This window comes from Pogoniulus pusillus, chromosome 11 (assembly GCF_015220805.1).
Source record: "Pogoniulus pusillus isolate bPogPus1 chromosome 11, bPogPus1.pri, whole genome shotgun sequence".
NCBI classification, from domain to species: domain Eukaryota; kingdom Metazoa; phylum Chordata; class Aves; order Piciformes; family Lybiidae; genus Pogoniulus; species Pogoniulus pusillus.
In genome coordinates, this window is record NC_087274.1 from 21,393,411 (window position 1) to 21,416,188 (window position 22,778).

The 22,778-nt window shown below is 42.3% G+C and overlaps 2 protein-coding genes across 14 annotated transcripts in view; one reads left to right on the forward strand and one right to left on the reverse strand.

The window, feature by feature from the left end:
* Positions 1-16,030, forward strand: part of FBXL5 (F-box and leucine rich repeat protein 5) — a 32,679-nt gene extending 16,649 nt beyond the window's left edge. For both annotated transcript variants that reach the window (XM_064151421.1, XM_064151420.1), the window contains exons 5-11: positions 529-711; positions 3,001-3,126; positions 4,833-4,981; positions 5,170-5,252; positions 6,948-7,670; positions 10,229-10,377; positions 15,388-16,030. In XM_064151421.1, coding sequence (XP_064007491.1) covers positions 529-711; positions 3,001-3,126; positions 4,833-4,981; positions 5,170-5,252; positions 6,948-7,670; positions 10,229-10,377; positions 15,388-15,464 — 1,490 coding nt within the window. In that variant the 3' untranslated portion in view covers positions 15,465-16,030. The remainder of the gene's footprint in view (positions 1-528; positions 712-3,000; positions 3,127-4,832; positions 4,982-5,169; positions 5,253-6,947; positions 7,671-10,228; positions 10,378-15,387) is intronic.
* CC2D2A (coiled-coil and C2 domain containing 2A) overlaps positions 1-22,778 on the reverse strand; it is a 73,901-nt gene that overhangs the window by 4,758 nt on the left and 46,365 nt on the right. For 6 of the 12 annotated variants that reach the window (XM_064151415.1, XM_064151409.1, XM_064151413.1 and 3 more), the window contains 7 exons: positions 22,340-22,453; positions 21,468-21,602; positions 19,277-19,399; positions 18,649-18,707; positions 17,985-18,162; positions 17,328-17,512; positions 16,263-16,367 (listed from right to left, as the gene is read on the reverse strand). In XM_064151415.1, the coding sequence (XP_064007485.1) occupies positions 16,263-16,367; positions 17,328-17,512; positions 17,985-18,162; positions 18,649-18,707; positions 19,277-19,399; positions 21,468-21,602; positions 22,340-22,453 (899 nt within the window). The other 6 variants (XM_064151418.1, XM_064151417.1, XM_064151416.1 and 3 more) reach the window with 4 other exon arrangements.

Sequence of the window (22,778 nt, forward strand, 5' to 3'; positions counted from 1 at the left end):
CTGCAGAGAGTTAAGCACAAACTTCTTGCGGTGTCCCAGTGAAGAGGTTGAGTGTTTTCAGTGGGCATGGTCTCAGCTGGGAGACCTCACGTGGTGGTAGTGATTCCTGGGAATGTGGCAAAGCAGGTGTATTGCCATCTAGGGCAGAAGGCTTTTTTTAAAAGCATTTCACTTGTAGCAGGTACTGCTTTCATCTTGCTGTGGCTGAGTAGCAGCAGTTTACTTTTGTCCAGGGCTTTTTTTGAACCTGTTGAGTTCAGAGCTGGAAAAACCCAGCCAGCTGAGAAAATGACAAACAGAAAACTGAGCTGATCTTTTTGCTTGTTTAAGGTATTACTACAGTAAAAGCTCATTAAAGCCAGAGTGATACTTTTAAATCTTTTCTCAACTCTTTTGCCAAGCAATTGGTTGGCATTTTTTCAGCTGCAGTTTTTGCATTGCCCTAGTCAAGACAAGACATGAGTTCTGTCACAGTTGTTTAAAGCTGCCAGGCTGTGCTGCACTTAACACACACTTTCTGTGTTTCAGAAACCGAAGTAACAGGGCACACTACAAATATTACTAATCTTCCTCCTGAAGTTATGCTGACCATTTTCAGTTACCTTAACCCCCAAGAGTTATGTCAGTGCAGTCAAGTAAGCACTGAATGGTCACAGTTGACTAAAACTGGGTCTCTCTGGAAACACCTTTACCCTGTTCGCTGGGCCAGAGGTGAGTTAACGTTAATTCTTCTTTTGACAGCATGTCAACGATGAGAATGTCTCACTTTGTAAAACAGAATGGCTTAGGGTGGACTGGATTGTACAGTGAACCTGACAGTCAGGCATGCCAGAAGGGTGTACCCTTCTGACAAAGAGAGTGCCCTGGGACTTAGTTAAATACTAGAAATCTTCCAAACATCTTTCTGTCTTGTAGAACTAAACCAAAACTTGCTTTGGTTGTAAGTGACTCGTGAGTAAGCTCTCGTATACAAAACATTGATTAAGTTTTACCGAGGTTTCTGTGAATCCTAACAAGTATATTCATTAATACATCATCTTAATTACAAGTTAAAATCTAAGGGAGTTTGAATTGTAAATGCTGTGTTTACAGCTTCATCAGTAGCTGTAGAGGCATTTCATTAGATTATCAGGTGGAAATACCACATGCAGCTGTGGAATGGGAGTTCAGGACAAATGGAGTTGTAACATTTCCTCACAATCTCTTTTTATACGCCAACTTCAAAGAAAACTGCATGAATGTTATTTTTAGTATTGACTCTTCAGATGCATTATCTTAACTTCTACTGCAGAAAGGACTAAGTGCATTTTTATAGCCTGTGTTCTTCAAATGATCCTGTTAATTAAAATTGCTACCTATTGATAAATGCAACCTTTGTAAAAGTAACTGTTCAGATAGACAAAGAACTCTGTATTCCAAACAGACCAGCTTCAAGTCACCAGATTTTATTCGTAGCTTTAAATATTTCTTTGTCCACATAGATGTGAGTATCACATGAGTGTGGCATTGCAGACTTCACCATTGCTGCTGTGTCAGTGTAGTTGAGTAAAAAGGAGGCTGTCTATGCTGTTTAATAATCTATGTTCTATGTGCCTTTGAGATTGTTAGCTTTCTCTCTAAAAAAGTATATTACTTAAGTTTGAGATGTGCAAAAGCTTCTTCCTGGACAGACCTTTATGACTTACAAAAATCTATACGAGACAGAGGGGTGTTTAAATGACATTTTGGCTCTGAGTTTATTTTTTCAGTTGGATAAATCTTACTGAAAATAATAGTTTGGTCCTTGAGCTGCTGAAGACGAGTGGAGAGGTTTCAGAGTTAAGATTACTTCAGCTAAAACCTGCCTGTGTTGATTCAGTGCTATGCAAAAAAAACCTAATCCACACCAAAACAAAAAGATAATTAGCAACTGCTTACAATTACTTATTCCTTGACCTGGTTTTGGCACAAGAAGCTGGTTTCATGATGTGCTGTCTATACTACTACAGTTGTTCTTGCAGCAGCACTCTAAACTGGGTAGAAGCTTCTCAAATGGGATTTACTTCCAGAAGGGGAAAAAGGACATAAAAGTATAGGCTTAGTTAATTTTTCCCCTCCTGATTCAGGGAGGTTAAAAGATGGGTTAAAGAAGATGGGAAATGTTACTGCAACGTTTTGCTTCATGTTTACTTGATAGCCAGTTACGATTCTGTTGTCACTGTGTTGCTCATATAAGTAACCTTGTTCCTTTAGATACTGCTCAACAGGGATTGCTCTTGCTTTGAGGATAGTAGTGAGTTGGTAAAATATATAAGGTGTTTGTTTTAAGCATGTCTAGACTGAGTGAAGCAACACACCTGCTGACACTGAGCCCAGTGCTACAATATACCCAAACTAGAAGTGACTCAATGCCTGTACAGTAACCCTTGGGGAGATGGAGTATCCTACCAGCTCTGTCCTGGTATTAATTTTTTCTAGGTGTGCTAAAAGAAAATTCCTTGTGTTGATTTGATTTGTGTATGTTACAGTTGAGTGTTGTATAGCTATCCTAAGTAGGCTCCTTCTGCATCTTGACTGGAGTTATGTGCAGTGAGTAAAACCAGGCTAATAAAATGCATCCTGTGAGATTCCAGAGGAAAACAGTGGTGTTCTCAATGAAGTATTATACTAGAAGTTGGTGGCTAATTTATCTAGGAGACAGAACTTCAACAGATACGCAGTCCAACTATTGCACAACTGTTTGTGAGTGTTGCAATCACATTGGTCCCTATCAAGAAAATAAGGGCAACAGACAGGTCTCAGAATAGCCTAATGGCATGTGAGTTGAGTAAAGGTACTGAAACTGTTCCAGGAATCTTTTGAAACTTTAAAATAGAGATCAAACAAGAGTTGTGTCAAGGTTCATCCCTTTCTTTGTCAGGTCACGGTGTAGTGAGAAGTTAATGCTGTTTTCTGCAGTGACGAGAAGTTTGTCTTGACTTTTTCTCCTTTCCTTTTCTTTGGGGGTTGGGGCATGTCTAGGTGATTGGTATAGTGGTCCTGCAGCAGACCTTGAGACTGAACCTGATGAGGAATGGGTGAAAAATAGAAAAGATGAAAGTCGTGCTTTCCAAGAGTGGGATGAGGATGCTGACATAGATGAATCTGGTAGGTGTATCCTAATTTGGGGATTTGGTTGTGGGGTTTATTTGGTTGTTTTTTTTTTTTTTCCCTAATTAAAACATAGTTATAGGGCAAATAAACATAAAACACAGTATTTTCTGTAAAATTAGTTGAAAACGGATTTTCTTATACTTGATACCAATACACTGAGCTGAGGGAGAATACATTTAGACTGGGTCTTAGGAAGAAGCTCTTCAGTATGAGGGTGGTGAGACTCTGGAATAGGTTGCTCAGGGAGGCTGTGGATATCCCCTACCTGGAGGCGTTTATGGGCAGGTTGGATAAGGCCTTAGTCAACCAAGCCCAGTTTAGAGGCATCCCTGTCTGTGGCAGGGGGTTTGGGCTACGTAATCTCTGAGGTCACATCCAACCCATTCTATGATACGTTTTTCTTTGGATTAAATGCTTACTGAAGTGAGTAAGCAGACATTAAAAAAAGAAGTTGGAAAGTTTTGTCTAGCAGCTGTTTAAGGCTCCTGAAAAGTGTGCTCATTTTCCTCATCTTCAGCTAGGAGTCAGGATGGCATGGTTTAAAAAAACAAAGGCGGGGGAGAAGGCGGCAGCTAGATTGAATGCATCTAGAGTTAGGAAGGGGGTAAAAGCAAGGCTTTATCTCTTCAGGAAGCTAGATGAATCATCTTACATCCTAATGCATTCTAGGATTAAATTTGTCTGAAGCTGCTGTAGCACAGGATATGAAATGCCCTGGGAGATGATATTTCAACATACAAAACAAGTCAGTGGAAACAGTTGCCTTAGACAGCCCTGAGCAGTACATAACCTGTTATGAATTATCTGTTAATGGTAGTTTTCTGTTAAGGCTCATAATGTTTTTACTTGGAGTTAAAGTTTTCAGGGCTTTCAGAAAGACAAAACCGTTTTTAAAGATCAGGCCCCAGTCGTGTGCTGAGCTGTAATTCACCAGCAGTTTGATAGAATCATAGAATCAACCAGGTTGGAAGAGACCTCCAAGATCATCCAGTCCAACCTATCACCTGCCCTATCCAATCAACTAGACCATGGCACTAAGTGCTTCATCCAGGCTTTTCTTGAATACCTCCAAGTGTGGTGACACCACCACCTCCCTGGGCAGCCCATTCCAATGCCAGTCACTCTCTCTGTGAAGAACTTCTTCCTAACATCCAGCCTAGACCTCCCCTGCCACAACTTGAGACTGCGTCCCCTTGTACTATTGCTGGGGTTGCCTGAGAGAAGAGACCAACCTCCACCTGGCTACAGCCTCCCTTTAGGTAGTTGTAGACAGCAATGAGCTCTGCCCTGAGCCTCCTCTTCTGCAGGCTGAACACCCCCAGCTCCCTCAGCCTCTCCTCACAGGGCTGTGCTCCAGGCCCCTCACAGCTTTGCCGCCCTCCTGTGGACACCCTCCAGCATCTCAACATCTCTCTTGAATTGAGAAGCCCAGAACTGGACACAGCACTCAAGGTGTGGCCTGACCAGTGCTGAGCACAGGGGAAGAATAACCTCCCTTGTCCTACTGGCCACACGTTCCTGCCTCTCCTGGCCACCTGGGCACACTGCTGGCTCCTGTTCAGCCTACTATGATGCAGGGTTACTCTCTGAAGCACATCTCTTGTTAACCTCTTAGCTTCCTGTTAACTTAAGATGGCAAATATCAGTTGTAAATGATTGAAAGTATGTTTTAAATCTTTCTACGTGGTTTTCTCTTGCAGAAGAAGCAGCTGAAGATTCACTTGCCATTAATGTAGCACAGATGGAAAAACGCTTACTTCATGGCTTAATTCATAACGTCCTCCCGCACGTAGGCTCCTCAGTGAAGACCTTGGTATTGGCCTACAGTTCTGCAGCATCTAGCAAAATGGTATGGAATTTCCAACTGGCATCTCATAATTGTGGCTATGCAGCCTCTAATTAGCAACTGATACGCTTGAGTTTCAAACACTTGGCTAGTGGAAACTCAAGAGAATGTTCATTCATATGTTGTCTCTTGACACACTGTGCAACCTTACTGGCTTGTGTCTTTACTGATTATTTCCTTCCCTTCTCCAGGTTAGACAGATCTTGGAGCTTTGCCCCAACTTGGAATACTTGGATCTCACTCAAACTGATATTTCAGACTCTGCATTTGAAAGGTTAGATAATTTTAGATTTTTTTTTTAAGGATCAACAATCTGGCTTTGGGGGGGGGGGGTAAGATTCAAACATGTTTTAAGTCCATTGCTAAGGAGGAGAGGAATGGAGAAATTATGTTCAGGATTCAGACACGACTAAGAATGAAATCAGAGCCTCAGATCACTGAAATAGCAAGTGAAGCTTGTAATTTTGTAACGGCCTTTAGAAAACGCTCTATATTCATTAGTGAGTGTGTATTGCACGCTAGAATGCAACTAGCCATAGTAACAATTGTGTTCTGGTCTGGTGTTAACAACTTGAAATTGTCCATAGATTTTCAGGACTTTCTCAATTCTGGTAGTTCTCTTGGTCCCATATAGCTGGGGTAGGGTTTGGAATGCTGCTGTTTGAGACCCTGATCAAATGATAGGGAAAGCTCTGAGGCTTAGATGGATTTCTGATTTTCACTGAAGCCTGCAGAAATTTCACTGATGTGAGATTATTGTTGGATGTCTTTGAGAAGTCAATCTTTGTGAGCATCTGTCAGTTCCTAGACCCTTTTTGCCACTCATGTATCTATATTTCCGGTTGCACCCCAATCACCACATTTGTAACTCAGAAAATGAGCTTGACTTGCTGTAAACATAAACAATCACTTGTGGAAAGTAAGTGACAGTTAACATTAACTACAATTAGGTAAAGATCACTTCAGTCACCTATATACTTTTGTAGCTAATAGTGTAACCATATTGCTGTAGACTGAATTTCTGTTTCAGGTGAAAAAGATAAGCTTGAAGGGGTGAGGAGTTGTTAACATGATAAAGTCCAATTTCATTACTATCTCTAGTACTAATCACTTTATGGAGTAATTAATACTGTACACAGACTGTGTTTCAGGAACCCAGCAATTCTCTCTGAAAGAAATGTGCAATGGTAGAAGGATACCTGATCTAAGTACACTGATATTGCAAGCTTGAGAAGTTCAGACACTAGTAACTATTGAAAGTCTTCTGAAGTGACTCTTACATCTCAGTTGTAGTGGGTTTTTGAGCTGGGGTGAAATCTTGCAACCTTTTGAGAAGATAGCTGATGTCTAGTCTGTTAGGTGGCTCTTGAGGGATAACACAACCACATGAGCCACAACAGAAGCTGTGTTTTGAAATTAATGCCACATGTACTAGGTGTTTACAATCTGATCTATTAAAAAATGTTGAATGTAAGGCAAATTTGGACTCTAAAGTCTTAGTATATGGAAAAAATAATGGTTGTTGCTGATTCATGAAACATTTCCTATATCGTGAGACAAGATTTTTCTGGACATACATAAAACAATAGAATGGTTTCAGTTGCAAGAGACCTCTAAGGTCATCAAGTCCAACCATCAGCCCAGCACTACCATGACCACTAAGCCGTGTCCCAAACTGCCATGTCCACATGTCCTCTTGAACACCTCCAGGGATGGTGACTCCACCACCTTCCTGAGCAGCCTGTTCTAATGCCTGACCACTATTGCAGGCAAGAAATTGTTCCTAATCTCCAACCTAAACAGCACTTTGAGTACCGAGTCTAACCTGTCTGGGATGTTTCCTTTAAGCATTCTCTGAATTGCTGTGGTGTACTTGTGACATGTTCATCTGTATGTTTAGCCTTAACACCTGTGTCTGAACAAAAATTAAAGACTCGACCAACCAAACCACTTTTTTCTCTGATTTCAGTTGGTCTTCAATTGGTTATTGTCAAAATCTACGCCACCTTGATCTGTCTGGATGTGAAAAAATCACCGATGTGGCTGTAGAGAGGATTTCCAGAGCACTGGGGATCATCTCGACTCACTACACCAGAGGGCTTCTGAAAAGCTGCAGAAACAGGAATGCCAAGACTTTGTGGAAAAACAAAGAGATTACTCTGCAGTCCAGCAAGAGGTATAATTGTTTGCATGAAATCAGCAACGAAAACCTCATTGAGGGAGGAGATGGTGAGGAGCATTGGACTAAACCTGACGGCTCGGAAAACTTCAGTTCTGCCTATGTGTGGATGCTAGATGCTGATGATTTAGCAGACATTGAAGATGCTGCAGAGTGGAGACACAGAAATGTTGAAGGATTTTGTCTTATGGAACCAACATCCCATGTTAGTTGTTCTGCATCATGCTACGGTAGAGACATTTACGGATTAAGGACTAGAGGGTGGCAGCAGCACTGTGCTTCTACTGACTTGATTTACTGCGGTCACTCTTTTTGTTGTGCTGGGACAGCACTAAGAACTATTCGAGCACTTCCAGAGTCTTCTGCACTGTGCCAGAAACCACCAAGGACTAAGCAGTCAGAGAAAAAAGACTTGGCATACTCTGGGAGTGAGACAACAGATGAAGAGGCTGCACGAGTTCTTCAGTTTCTCAGTCTGTCTGGGTGTTACCAGATCACAGACCGTGCTCTCAGGTGAGGAGATGTTTCCCAGCTATTCTACTGCACCTTGGTTATCCTAATTTTCTTTGTTGGGTCATTCTGAGGTGAATCTGCCTAGTTGTAGGAGAAACACTTTCATTGAAGAAATTCTGTGAAATTTTAAGGGTCTCTTGCATCTTAAAATGTTTCTAATACCAGACTTAAACTTTGCTGTTAAGAAGCTGTCTTGTTTCACTCATGTTTTCATTATCCTTGCCAGAATTCTGGAAATTGTACAAAACTGGAGTAAGATCTCATTTGACCTGTCTGCATAGTGACATCATTTATGGACAGTGGGCTGAGGCCATCTGTATAGGGTTCAACAAGGCTGAGTGCTGTCCTGTGCTTTGGTCACAACAAGCCCATGCAGTGCTACATGGTGGAAAGGAGTGGCTGGGAAGCTGCCCAGTAGGTAAAGGCCTGGGGCTGTTGGCTGACAGCCATCTGAACATGAGCTTTCTGGGCCCTTTGCTAGAAGGGCATTGAGGTGCTGGACTGTGCCCAAAGAAGAGCAACAAACCTGGTCAGAGGTCTAGAGGAGGTCTTAGGAGGAGCAGCTGACTGCAAACAGTCTGAGGGGATACCTGTAGTCTCTCTACAGCTACCTGAGAGGAAGATGTAGTGACATGGAGGTCAGTTTCTCAGATTCTTCTCCTGAGTAACCAGCTGTAGGATAAGAGGAAATGGCCTGAAGTTGCACGGGAGGGGGTGTTGGACATTGGGAAAAATTTCTTCACTGAATGGAGGCACTGAAGCAGGCTGTCCAGGGAAGTGATTGATTCGTAGTCCATAGAGGTATTTAAAAGCTCTGTAGATGTGGTGCTTAGTGACATGGTTTAGTGGTGGACTTGACAGCGTCAGTTTATTGTTGGACTTGGTCTTAAGTGTCTTTTCCAAACTAAATAGTTCTATGATAATTTATACATGTGCAGGACATTGTGTTAAATGTGAACTTATACAACAATTAGGAGAAAAATTAGTTGACTTGAATAGTGAGATGGCTTCAAGAGTGACAACATGATCTTTTGAGGTCCCTTCCAGCCCGACATTCTGTGATTCTGTGAACATTCTCTCTGTGGTATTTGCCATTGATGTTTCATATTGTGTTGAAAAAATAGTTATTGCTTCACAATGAACATGGGATGAGGCTGGAGTACTGGAAGCCACCTGCTCAGGTGTGCTGTGGCACTTAGGGCTAATTAAAGTGGGCAGATTTCATGCCGACCTGTATTCTGCGCTGTCGTCAACTGGGAAATGTTATGAGACACTGCTGGCAGTGGTTTGTCTCTAGAGACTTCATCCCCATTTGATCTTCAGAAGTGCCAGCTGTTCAAATGTCTCTTATCGTGGTCCTTCTGCCACTTACTGTTTCACTCAGCAGTGTTAGTCTGCACAGAATAAGCTGCAGATAGCTATGCTTTGTGTTAAGCTTGTTGCTGTTGCAGTGTTGAAGTGGATGGGTACTGCTGAGTTCCATTAGGTGCTGGTTAGGTCATGCCATGTGTAGTGTGCATGCTACTGGTCTGGTTTTTTATGACTCAGTAACATAAGACCAAAAGGGAGACTTGGTTATTGAGTCATGGGAGGAGTTCAGTTGTGCCAGTCTCCCGTGGGTGCTTTTTGGATTAAAGACAGTATTTAGGAGCTGAGATTGCTGCAGCAAATGCTTCTTGCACTCATCAGTATAGTGTGAGGCCCTGAGGAGGCAGAATGAAACCTCCTAAGAGAAACACTTGCCAGGTCACTTCAGTTGTGAACTGACAACTGGTTTTGTGGCCAACACTTCTACCTACTGGCAGGAACACAGGGATTCTCTGAAGGCATTTTCAATTTTATGTCCTAGCTTGAATTTGCAGCTTGGTGCTTTCAGATTGATGTTTGTTTGAGGTGAGTGAGCTTCTTAGTGATTGAAGTTGGGTTGGCTGCCCTGTGAGCTTGCAGAGAAGCAAGCAGACTAGCATGGAGTGATTGCTCAGCCATCAGACTGTTGCATCAGCAGGGAGAAAACAGAGACTTGCACTTGAACAATAAGATGTTGTGCTGGCAGAGAGAGGCTTTACTGCCAGTCCTACGGAAATACAGGTTTGTATTTCAGAATAGTTTTAGCCAAAACAGTTTAAAACAGCCAAACATGTGGAAAGGTAATGCACCGAACCTGGCAGTGTGACGTGTTCAGGTTGGATTGAGGAATATTTATCATCTTGGAAGAGTTGTCAAGGTCAAGGGTGTTTTGGAGAAGAATGTCTTGGTAGTTGTTTGGAATACTTAGCTTTGGAGTCACTCATAGGCAAAGCAGCTTAGCTTTTGTCTGTCAGCAGGAGCTGTTAATTCTGTAGAAAGTGGTTCATTTTTCATGTCTGCTGTGCAGCTTTGGGGGTGATCCTCTTTATAAGGGTCTGGCACTGCTCAGATTTAAAGCAACATGGTTTATTTGTTAGATAACTTGTATGTTTGGTTTTTGCAATGGGATGCAGTTAAGTCTGGTGACCTAATGGATTACCAGTCAGTCTAGCACTGCAGACTCTTAACCGCTCTCTTCTGTCTCTTAACAGGGCTTTGACTCTGGGAGGAGGACTGCCGCATTTGGAACACCTGAACCTCTCGGGTTGTCTCACTGTAACTGGTGCAGGCCTGCAGGAATTAGTTTCTGCATGCCCTTCTCTGAATGATGAACACTTCTACTACTGTGACAACATTAACGGTAATGTCTTTTTATGAAGATGTGGTGCTTTCCTTGGGAGCAGTGCTCGTTTGGTTCAGGCACACACCTAAACCAACAACCACCACCAAAACCCCACTTCGTTTCCTTGCCTGCATAGCACTGAGTTTTAACAGATTAATTATGAAATGACATAGTCAGTTTTTGGTCTTTTGAGTTTTTTGCTTGACTCTGGTTCTGTATAGTCTTGGGAAGCCTTTTCAGTCCACCTGTCTTACACTTCACTTCAGCAAAAGTAGTAGGGGCTAGAAAGAAAGACTCCATACAGCTAATAGACAGTGGCTCATGGCTCTTTTCATGCCTTCCCTGTAAACCAGGTGTTTTCTCTTCATGGTCAGAACTCAGACAGAGGCTTTGTTAGGTTGGTACCAAAGTGGTATTAGGAAAGGAATGACTTGTGTGTGCCATGCAAACGTCCTCCCATATTGCAGCAGTCTCAGTATAGGGTATTTTTGCTCTTCCCATCTTGTGTCCTTATGGAAAATGTAATTTATTTTTTCTGTTTTTACTTGAGTCAGTAACTTAGAGATGGATCTAAGTTGAAAGATCTGGATAAACGCATAAAATATGTTTATGGTGCAACATTTTTTGCAGTGTTTACCACACTGAAATTCAGTCTGTTAGGTCCAGTAAGCATTCATAGTATGGGAGATGGGAACCATGGTGAGATTTGCATTCCATGTGTGAATTTAAAACAGGTAAGTGCAACAGCAGACAGGGGAAAGGAAGATAACAACTGAGTCCACAGGATTGTAAGAGCTAATTGTGTGTAAAAGAAAATTATATTCCCTGGTAGTTCCTAGTGTTCAGTTTAATGATTTGCGTCTCTGTTGAGATGCAGGCACAGCAGGAGCACAGGATGCCAGAGTTTTGGTGCTACAAGTGAATCTGTACTGCCATTTGGGTATCCAATCCATTGGAACTAATAGAAGATGATGCACTTGGATTGACTTCTGATATTAGAAGTGAAACTGTTATAGTTTGCTTCCATATTTTTTGCACTTCTTTTATGCACTTTGATGTTGCTTTAGGTGGTAGTTTTGTGGTGTTTCTTCCTTAATGCTTTTCAGACACATTTTGTTACTTTGTTCTATTCCATCCAGACTACAGCTTTAAAAAAATCTTCTAACATTTCAAGGTGAAAATTTTAAGGTTCCTGTTTCAAAATCCTTCACTGAGTCTCCTTCCTGTCTTGTGTTCAGTTTAAAGCTATCTTCAAAGATCAGTTAAAAGCCTTTTCTTTCTGTATTGGATTCCTTGCTATTTTTCTTCTGTGTTCACTTCTGTCAGTAATACTAGACTTTGTGTTCTGGTTTATCTACAGACTTTTCTGGTTTTGTTCTTGTCCCTAAAATTCACTGTTGTCTTAGCAGTAATTTACAAACCCAGAATCTCATCTTAATCCACCACTTGAAAGCTTGGCTCTTCCCCAGTATTCCCAAGAAATTATTTATATTTTACAGAGTAATTCCAAAAAGGTATTCTGGTTAAGTTGTTCTCATCATCATCATCTTGTTTATTTCCCTTTCTTTTACTGCCTGCTGGAAGCTGTAACCCCTATAAACTCTGCTTGGTTCTGTACAGCATTAGTTACTCCTATAGGAAGAAAGCAACAGGAGAGTGAGACTCATGGTCTGACTCCTCACATCGGTTGAGAAATGGTAGCAGCTCAGAAGCTTGTGGCTGTTTTAAGAAAAACTTAAAGGGGTATCCTGAGCAAAACTCTGAAATGGGAAATAGCCTTTTATAATTGAATCCCCTGCAGATTTGTCTCTGTATTTGTAGTGAAACTTCATGGTGATAGAGCTATTCAGTGTAAAACTGCTGCCTTGTTCAACTCAGTGGGCAGCAGGATTTCTATAGCAGCTCGAACTCTTTCTGTACCATTAGATACTTATACAGTAACTGTAGAGAAAAAAATAGCTGATTCCTTGCATCAGTCCATATCTGCAGCTGTTTGTTTCTTTGCACATACACAGACTGCATTATTAACTGCACAAAGGTTACTGATCTGTAAGCATATAGAGAATAACTTCATAACTTTCTTTCCCCACCTGCTTATCAGAGATTGGTCTGGGGGAAGGAGATATGCTTTAGGATCAGGTTAGAAAACCTGTCAGTCTGGCAGAACAAAAAGTGGAGCCAACAGCGTGAAATTATCCACCTTTGGGTAGTAAAGACAGCACTTTGCTGTCCATTGGTAAATAAGGGTCTTACTGTCATCTACAGCCTCTTCTCAGAACTCTTTTTCCCTATAAACACTGAGCTCAAGGGAGGCCCTTACACACAGATGCTCTGGCTTTTGTGTGTGGAGAGCTTGCTTGCAAGGCGTGTTTGCAATTCTCAGATGTTCAGTGTAGGGGCAGGTCTAACCACAGCTGCTCGCTAGAGCCAAAGAGGCAGAGCAGCTACAGTCAGGCTGACTCAGTTGGGCCTGAGCCACAGAGTGCTGTTGCGCAGCAGTAGTATGATGCAGTTTTTATGAGCATACTTCCCTGGTCATTTTCTGTTGGTAGGACTTCAGTTCTTGGTTTTGTATATTGATGTTTAGGATCTTTACCTGTGTTTGGCTTAATGCAGGAGATTGGGAGTTAGGTAGGCCTGAAAACAAGTCGGTCAGTAACACCCCTAAACTTGGTTTTGTTTAATGTCTAAAACACATTTGGTTGTACCTCACCAAACTGAGTAAGGATTTAATGTTTGAGTTACCTCCTGCCACATAGAAGTGTCCAGCTGTGTTCAGCCTCCTTTCTGCATTCTCAGTTTTAAAGGCTGGAGTGCTGTTAGCTTCAGGATTAGAAAAACGGAGCTCCCGAATTTCTGCAGCAGAAACTTTTATATGGTTCATCAGGGTGTTGAGAACAAGATAAAATGGCTGTTGCTGCATGGCTCTGGAAGCCTTGGGGCATTCAGTTGTGGAGTACTGCACATGATTTGGTCTCCCCATCTCGATGAGCATTTGTAATGGAGTTAGTGAAGACACAGAAGAGGTCTGCTGAGAGTTAGCAGCTGTCTTGCAAGGAGACACTCAAAAGGCTGGAATGTTTCAGTGTGACAGTGAGAAGGTTCACAGGGGGAGTGACTGCTTACAGAACTAGGGAAGCAGCAGACGAAGTGAATGTGCAGCAGCAGGTTTCCAAATTCTGCAGTGATGGAGCTTAGTGGGTGTAGATGAAGTGGGTAGGTGATTGATTTAAAGGAGGTAGCACAATTTAGTTAACCTCTGGAACATGGCCTAGTGGGGAATTGTGGAAGCAGTTAGTATCCGCAGGTTTAAAAAGAGGTTAAACAAATGTGTGCACAACTGGGCCATAAACAAATACTACAGGGAGTGGACTTTAGTGCCCCAGCAGTCGGGGATGCTGGGAAGCCACCAGAGTTATGCACAGTAGCCTTATGTCGTCTCCCTAGGCAACGCTGGCTGCGATGAGAAGGCAGTGTTAGATCGACCACTGGTCAGACCTGGAAGGGGAGGTTTTTATGTTCCTTTTATGATCATGAGGAATAATACTCTTTAAAATGAGCAAGAGAAGGATGGAGAGCAGTAATGACATACTGAGTGTTCCCTGCCTTGGGATGTTGTGGTTCTGTTCCCTTTGTCAACAAGCATTTCACTAGGCATGTGACAGTTGCTTCAAAATGTTACTGCTGCACTGCTTAGCTGTGGCAGTGATGTGGGGAAGGTCAGCTTCGACTTGGGAAATGCTGCTGCACAGAACATGTCCTGCTGAACCAGCTGTTCAGAAGCACCGAGTCTCCTTTTTAAAGGACTTATGAAGAAGCTTTCAAACTAGTTTGTAAGTGACTTGGAGCATCAAAATATAGTTCAGGTGAAGAAAAAGGAAAATGAGTTTACTGACAAATGAGAAGTTTACTCTTTTTTGCATACTGTAACCATTGTCCTTCATTAGAGAGCCTCAGGTTTGTGTTATTCGGTCTCATGCATGTTAACTTAATTACCCTGTTTAGTATTGCTCATCAGTGTGTGGCATGAAGCAGAAAGCTGATTTCCAGACAAAAGGTTCTTGAAAATTAATTGAATTTATGATTTTGAAATTACTGTTCAAGGGGAAAAAGTCAAGGCAGACATAACATGGTGCCTGAGTGAATTACATGTTTTTGATGGTCTTTCCTAGGTGTATTAAAAACATCCTAAATATTCTTGGATTTCTCTTAAATACAGAGAGTGAGGCAAATGTGAGTAGTCCTGGTTAGGTCTTCACTAGATTGTTTTCGTAAGCTCAGCACCCCACTTCCAACCTGAATGTAAATGTTTGTGTCTCTAAAGCAGGCTGCAGGAAATAAAATCCTCTAATAAATGTAATAGTTTTTCTATCTCATGATCACACTTAACATTTCAAATTAAAGGGATAACAAAAGCAAAGGTAAGTTGAGGTGGGTAGAATTGCAGTGTTGGTTTGTACTGTCTGTGCTTGCAACTTTCTTTTTGAATGGCCAATCGTTAGCCTCAGTGATTTCTTTTTCTCTTTTCACGTTCCAGTCACAGTGTGTGAGTTCTAGCCAACCATGAAGTGTTCACAGAGGAAAAAAACACCCTTTCACCTAAAAATCTGTTTCCATTCTAGTAGGAAGTTTTGGAGATGATGATTTCTTTGATAATGCTGTGAGGCCATCATCCCAATTTAAAAAATGGGAGTTAAATATGCATTGTGAACATGCTCCTCAATTCCGAGAGCTGGCTGTGAGAGCATGCTGAAACTTGCTCTTCTAGTGCTGCTCATCATGCATCTGTGTCCTTTTCGAATGTGTGATCTTCAGGGAACTAAGCTATCAGAGCAAAAATAGCCCACAAAGTAGCTGTTCCAATGGAGATTTTTACACTGTGCTAGTACTGGCAGTGGTTCAGACTTCACTGTACTGAATGGAGCTCAGTGTACTGAAGTGGAGGCCTCTTCTGAATGCCCAGGTTACTCTGCCTCTAAATCAACAGTGGCCTTTTCGTCCTTTCACATCTGTTCTGTTTTTGTGCAGGTCCTCATGCTGAAACCGCCAGTGGATGCCAGAACTTGCAGTGTGGTTTTCGAGCCTGCTGCCGCTCTGGCGAGTGACCGCTGACTTCTGCCCTTTCAGTCTACTTCATTTAGCTGAGCAGGCTTCCTCTCATGCACTTTACTTACAGTCTGCATCTTGTGTTAACAATCCTTGGAGTGAGATTTGTTATACTAGCCCAACCCTGCCCACAGCCTCCAGTTCTTAATTCTGAGTGTACTGTACAGTGTGGTAACAATCTCAGTCTCCTTTGGTTTGAAGGGTGTTGGGTTTTGTTCTACTTAATTTGGGGAAGATGGGAAAACATTCAGAGTCTCTTTTTTTTGATGCCACTTTCTTCTAAGTTTGGCACTTAAATATACTTTACTGGATTATTTTAAGTGATGTTGTTGGTTTTTTTTTAATCCATGTGTACAATGTAAAGAGAATTTGAAATGTATTGTTTGTATTTGGGTAACAATTCTACATCTTTAGGAGCCTTGGTTTCTGGGTTTTTTTTTCCCCTTTCATTCTGAAGTCATTCTTTATAGTGCAAAATTAGGGAAATTCCCACCTTCCTTTTGCATTTGGTTTTGTATTTGGGCTTGAATGACATACTCAAATAAAACATTCCCACCACTACAAATGTCTGTGGCAGTTGAACATATGTGCTCCTAAGATGTGATATGGGAGTATACCATGCTGGTAAGCTGCAGCGATTGTGCAGGTGGATGGTGTGCTGCTGACTGCTGCCTGTGAACCTTGTGATGTCTATGAGTGCTGGGAAGGTGCAGCTGGAGGTCCTTTTCCTGTGCGGACTGGAAAACACAGCTAAGGGCTGCAGAAATGTCTGTTCACTTTTATATCATGTTTCTTACCTCACTCCTCGCCGAAGGGGAGCTGGACTAAACTTGGGAGATGGCATCAGCATTCGAGGGGAACCTGTGGCAGCAATGCCGGCCTCTGAACCAAAGCCTTTATGCCTAGTATTTATTAGATAGACAAACTTAGTTTGGAGTTAAGCTGAAGAGCACTCAACCTTGGTATATTCTGATGAAAATGCTTCCTAAGCTCAGCCTAGCAGCATTTTCACTTGAGCTTGATTAGAAAGGTAACTGCAGAAAAGGCAATAGATTGATCTCAGGGTTAGCAGTTAGCAGAACTACTTATCTACTAATAAGCAAAACTGGATAATTTTTTACTAGGCTATCTTGCAGATAAGGTAATATAATCAAATTCTTGTGTAAAATGACCCAACTTAGGTTTCAGTTTTGGTAAAAACATTTATTAAACTGTTTCTAACCTCTAAAGAAAATGGCATTTTGCACCTCTAATTACACAAATATGTTAAGTATGAAGCAGCCTCTTAAAAATTGAAGTATGGCCTTCACTGACGGCTCTTTGGTGCTTGAAATCACTTCACGGGTAAATAGTCCTGATCTTTATTCAGGAACTCAGGTTGCCAGAAGACTCTCAACTGCTTGTATTCGCCCATGTCCTTTGAAGAGGACATAAAATAACTGACAAGCTAAACCCATAGTTTAAGGCACAATTCCAGGAACCAGGTTTCACCTGCATTTTGTGCTGCACTGTCACTACATGTGGACATGTGTAATGCTTTTAAGAGTGTGTTGTGCCAGTGGGAGCTATGAAACACTATAAAAATCACATATTAGTACTGGAATTTAATTAGACTTTCTCTGTCAGTGTCTCCCTGAGCCGTGGTCTCTTCACTGTAAGGTGAACACGGCTCCTGTGTTTGCAGCTACTAAAACACAGGTTCTCGTTCAACTTCTAAAAATACTTGGGATAGCTCAGATCGGCACTGCGAGAGATCTGTTACACCTCCCCCTACCTAAGCAAGTTTCCTGAGTCATTCTGTCTCCTCTGTACATGCAGAGACACAGCCACACTTGCTGTGTGGGTCTGTACACACCGGTTACCTGTTTCGCACAAGTGAGGCAACATAAATCCAGACGGAGAGAACGCTCTGAGGATAAGCATGAACGTACACAGCCAAGGCAAATTCAGCACTGGGAACATCAATGGTGTGAACTCCTGTGCTGTGCACAGCTTCTACTAAAGGTCTGACTTCAGAAAATGGCATATGAATAGGAAATCCAGAGACCTGGGGGAAAGAGAGGAAAAGACAACTAAAGGTAAGAAGGGTAAAAGCACCTGAATACATACATAGCTTAAAAAAAAATCTGTTTACTGTGCACGTTAATTAACCTTTTCTATTGCTGGCCTGCAACTAAAAAAACCTGGTTTGTATTTTGATACCACCTCCCTGTTTCATGTACACCAGGCAAGCTTCTGCCATTTTAACTCTTTGTGCTGAACTTAACCCAGACTGAAGATGTTGAGAAACCCACTAGAATCAAGTTGTAGCATTATCTTTACATTCAACAAAGTTTTTTCTTCAGCATCTACAAAGGATGTAGATCTGTAACTAATGTATTTGCTTAGGTTTTGGTATAAAAGTAGTAGAGAAAATAAACGGCACAGGACACACTTCTGTACTACAGAGTAGTGATATTAAATGCTCAAGATTTAGATCCCTGTTTCTACACACAAGCCATATATATTCACAAGTCTACCTTGTAGTCTCCTAGCTGTTTTTGCAGCTCTGCCTGATGGTCATCTTCAACATCTTTGCCTTGATTTTGTTCCAGGAGTGGCAAAAAGTTACGCAGGGTAGAGGTACAGTATCTGTTCCAGCGGGTTAGGTGCCTTGGTCTCCATTCCATGATCTTCTCCTTTAATATTTTTTCAATCCTGCAATAAAACTTGTAACTTATGGTTACAATTCTGGCATACATTTACTGGTCCTCTGAACTCCTCCTCTCCCTTCAGACAGGGTACATATGATGGAGATCACCAGTGACAGGTACTGCTACCTGATCACAGAATGTTAGGGGTTGGAAGGGACCTCCAGAGCTCATGAAAGCACAGAAAGGCAATACCAGCATAGCTGTGGTGCCTGCATATTTCCTAAGAGAATAGAAGGCCAGGGACTTGCATACAACGATTTTTACATTACACCCTGTCCTCTCCTCCCTCCACATTACTGTTTGCTAATAACTACAGTTCTTTCTGGCAAGCTATTAAAGCATGTGAAAAAGCTCTGTGAACTACAGCTTCTGATGTATTTTTTATTCAGGCCGCTCCCAATTTTTGGCATTCAAGGCGGCTTTATAGGACTCAGCTATGACTCCCCTTCAGTGAGCAGTGCTGACAGCATTTGGTTTGAGGTAGGCTTACCTGCCCTGAAGTTCCATGGCTGCAGCCTTGTCTGAAGGCTGATAAACCAATTCTTCAGGCTAGCAAAGAAATGAAACAAATGTGAACAGGTGCAGTCTTGTCTAGCTGTTCAACAGTTACTGCCTGGGTGGTGTTTACAGGAGTTCAGTGTTAGTAGAGATATGGTAAAAACATGAAGTAGATGTTTGTGTGGAATGCTGGTTGGTTGGTTTGTTTTTTCCCAGTAAAATTCACCTGTGTCTACCTTTGAGAAACTGCAGAGAAGTTCCTCTTTGCTCACTAAGGCTGTGCCTACAGCTAGAAAATCATCTTGTCATGACATTTTCTTTAGCAACCAAGCCACTGTAGATAGGTTTGTGGTCAGGATCTGTCCTACTTAGTTCACTGTGGCCCCAAGATCTTGGGTAGTTACAGGACAACAGTTGTGCATTCACTCTGTAGAAAACCAAATACTTTGCCTGTTCCTGCCTTTTTTTTTTTAAGGTGTGTCTGCAGAAAACTTTAAAACCCCAGTGCTACTCCATAAATAGACACCACCCCAGAAACCCAAAGAACTTAGGTTCTGCTTTTTTATACTATGCCTGTTATCTCTCCTTTCAGATGAAGCTGGCACTAGCCCCATTAATACCTGAATGCTGGAGAGACCAGGGTATGGCAAGCTTCTTGAAAAGAAAGACTTCCAAAGTTTGAATTTGCTGATATCAAAACTTATCCTTGCTGGGGAATCATATTCTTGCATATTAAACCAAATCTGCAAGAAAGAAGTTCAGTTTAGCTTTCAGCATAATCATAAACCTTAGTAAGACTGGGGAAAAAAACTTTAATTAAGATCCTTGAGTACAACCATAACCCAATGACCACAATCACTAAACTACATCCTGATGCACAGCAGGTGACTTCACCACCTCCCTAAGCAGCCTGTTCCAATGCCTCACCACTCAGTAAAGCAGCTCTTCCTAATGTCCAGTCTAAACCATGGAACACATTCTACCCACCATGGCTATGCAGTCAGATATAATCTTGACCAGTATGAGCTCATATAAGCAAGGCAATCTTGCATGGTCACAGCTGATATGCAGCTTTTGCATGCTCACTTCAAGAGGGATGGTGCTGGTCTGTGAAGTCTCAAGAGTATGGGTTGTGATCCCTGTATCTACAGAATGACTGTGCAGTTGGCACTTCTTCTTGCTGAATCTCCAGCATCACAGCATCTCATGGTGTTGGGCCACAGTACCCCCCAGAGTTTATTCCACTGTCTTGAGCTGCATTCCCATCCCTCTGTTTTGCTGTGCAAGTCTTCTGATGGGATTCTTCCAGTGGCCCAGCACAGTGCAGCTGTGGTTATGATGCCTGCTGCTCTGCTGCACCCTAGCACCACTGCTGTTTCAAGCTTGTGATGCAGAATGGAAATAGATGCTGCAGACACAGCTCCTATGTATACTTTGCCATCAGGAGGGACCCACCCACTGTCTTACACTGCTTTATTCATGTTTGGTTTGGTCTGTGTTTGAGCCTAGGCTGAGGCTTGTACCCACTGTAAGCTTCTTGGTCAAAAGAACCTGTCAATAGCCACTGCTATGGCTGCAACACTTACCAATAATGTATTTATCAACGTACTAATTAATATGTAACTTTTTATAGCTGATGGTTCTGTGAGCAGGCTCTGTGGCACAAGATAGCTATTTCTTCCCTGGTTAGAGATGAAGTGGTGTTGCTCTGCTGGCTGCACACCTGCTCAGTCACACGTACACTGCAATTAGTTGCTTTGAAAGCTGCTGTTGAGCAACGCAGTTCAAGGTTAGCTGATTAGGCTGCTAGTGCTGACGTCCCACAAGATTAGGAACCAGAACTACGTGCCACCTCAAATGACTTCTCTGGGTGTGTTTGAAGCAGAGAAAATAAAAGCAAAGGCTTGCTGTACTTTGGCTCACAGTGGAAGCCTGACTCACTGCTTCCTTGTAATGTTTCCAAAACAACTAAGGAGCAAACTTGTAAATTCAACTTCCAGTTTTCATTCAAAGACCAGCTAAGGTTTCTTTTTTTAAATCTCACTGTCTGTTTCCTCAGTTTCAGACTTTGATACATCTCTCTGCCTCACTATCTTGTCCTCACTTGTATCCCCAGGAGCTGTGAGGGCTGCCTTCCAGCCAAAGTCAGGGAATGCTGCTGGCAGGAAACTGTCCAGGGCTTCTGTCCCTCCTGACACAGGCTCAGCTCTGTCTTGTTCTGTAGCATTTGGTCCATCTGCCCTGAGCTGCAGCGCTCTCCCCACACTACTAGGTCTCAGGGTTTCCAGCCACACAATGAATATATTTTGAACATGCCCTGATACTGCTTCTCTTTCACAGTAAATATACAGCAGGGTGCAGTACAGCCAGAAAATCAGTGCTGTTTGTGTGCATTAAGTGCCAGCTCCATGCTCTGTATTTTACACTTGGAACCATTCAGCCCTTACACCTAACAGCTCAAGCCGCTCCTTTCAGTGTGTTACATTTAAGCCACAAACTGATAGCTTTGGTGATTTACTTACTACCCCACAGCTAAGCAATGGTCAGCTAAATTGGGAAAGGTAAGCAAAACCCAGTAACAAAAATTATATGAGCAAATGTCATGATCCACCTAAATCCTGATTTTAAAAACAATCTGATTTTGAATATTTAAAGTAGCTAAAAAAAACACAACTTAGGATTGAATAAAACCAATAATAATGCAACAACACAAACGCAGCTACACTAAAGAACAAATGCGTAAGGTCAAGAAAAACATCAAGCTGTCAACTCTCATGTGAATAGAAATGTGGCAGGACTGGATGCACTTACATTGTCACAGCTGATCAGGCAGTAGACATTTTGTAGGGGACAGAAGGTATCATACTGTCCATAGAAACTGCCAGTACTGGGGTTCCAAATCACGTACTGACTCTGCTCCAAAGTTAATACATATGCAGTTGGTCCCTAGGAAGGAAAAAAGTATGAAAGATGCACTGAAACTGTTTGCAAAGACTTGCTGTGCATTGTCTGGAATACTACAATGTTACTTTGGAGATTAATGGTATTTGGAGGCAGCAGGGGGGGAACAGGAAGAATTTAAGGACAGGGATCTGCTGGAGAGAGTCCAGGGGAGGGCTACGAGGATGATCAGGGGACTGGAGCACTGCCTGATGAGGAGAGGCTGAGGGACCTGGGGCTGTTTAGTCTGGAGAAGAGAAGACTGAGAGGGGACTTGAAAAATGTTTACAAATATCTGAGGCCTGGAGGTCAGGAGTGAGGCTCTGCTCATTTGCTCCCTGGGATGGGACAAGGAGCAATGGATATAAGCTGCAGCACAGGAGGTTCAACCTCAACACGAGGAGGAACTGCATTACTGTAAGGGTCAGAGAACACTGGAACAGGCTCCCCAGAGAGGCTATGGAATCGCCTCTGGAGCCTGCCAAGGCCTGTCTGGATGCGCTTCTTTGTGACCTAAGATAGACTGCATGGTCCTGCTTTGGCAGGGGCGCTGGACTCGATCTCTTTGGGTCCCTTCCAACCCCTAACATCCCGTAATCCTGTGTAATTTACAGGTTCATTACAGTTCAGCCAACTATATACTAATGTGTCTTGTATGGCAGAGAAATACATGGTACTGGGTGGAACCAATGACTTCACGGAATAGAAGTTAATATTCAGACAGAATGAAAAAATCCCCTTACCTCAGGAATAGCATTTCCAATGACAAGCCAGGCTTTTTTTCCCATACCAAGAAAATAATTGCACAGCAGCACAGCATGTTCCTCCTCATCTCCCGCCAGAAGATAGAGAAATTGCTAATTGAGGTGCGAAAAAACAAAAAGAAGTAAGGTCTTTCAATGCAGTTATCAACTGCACATCAATTTACTTCTTAACACTTCTGAAGCAAGAGTCCTCTCAGATCTTGGCAGCTGATCTTTACTGGTTATTTGGCACTGCTTTAAAGTGCAGGATGAAAAGGGAATGCTGTGAAAATCCATGATGCAGATTTTACCACAAGAACCAGAGTCTTTGCCTTCTAAACTATTCTGAAACGTACAGAAAAGTTCTGAGATGGTGAAACTATCATTTATGGTTAACGTAATGCCTGCTGTTATGCTACAGATGTATTTGTACGTGACA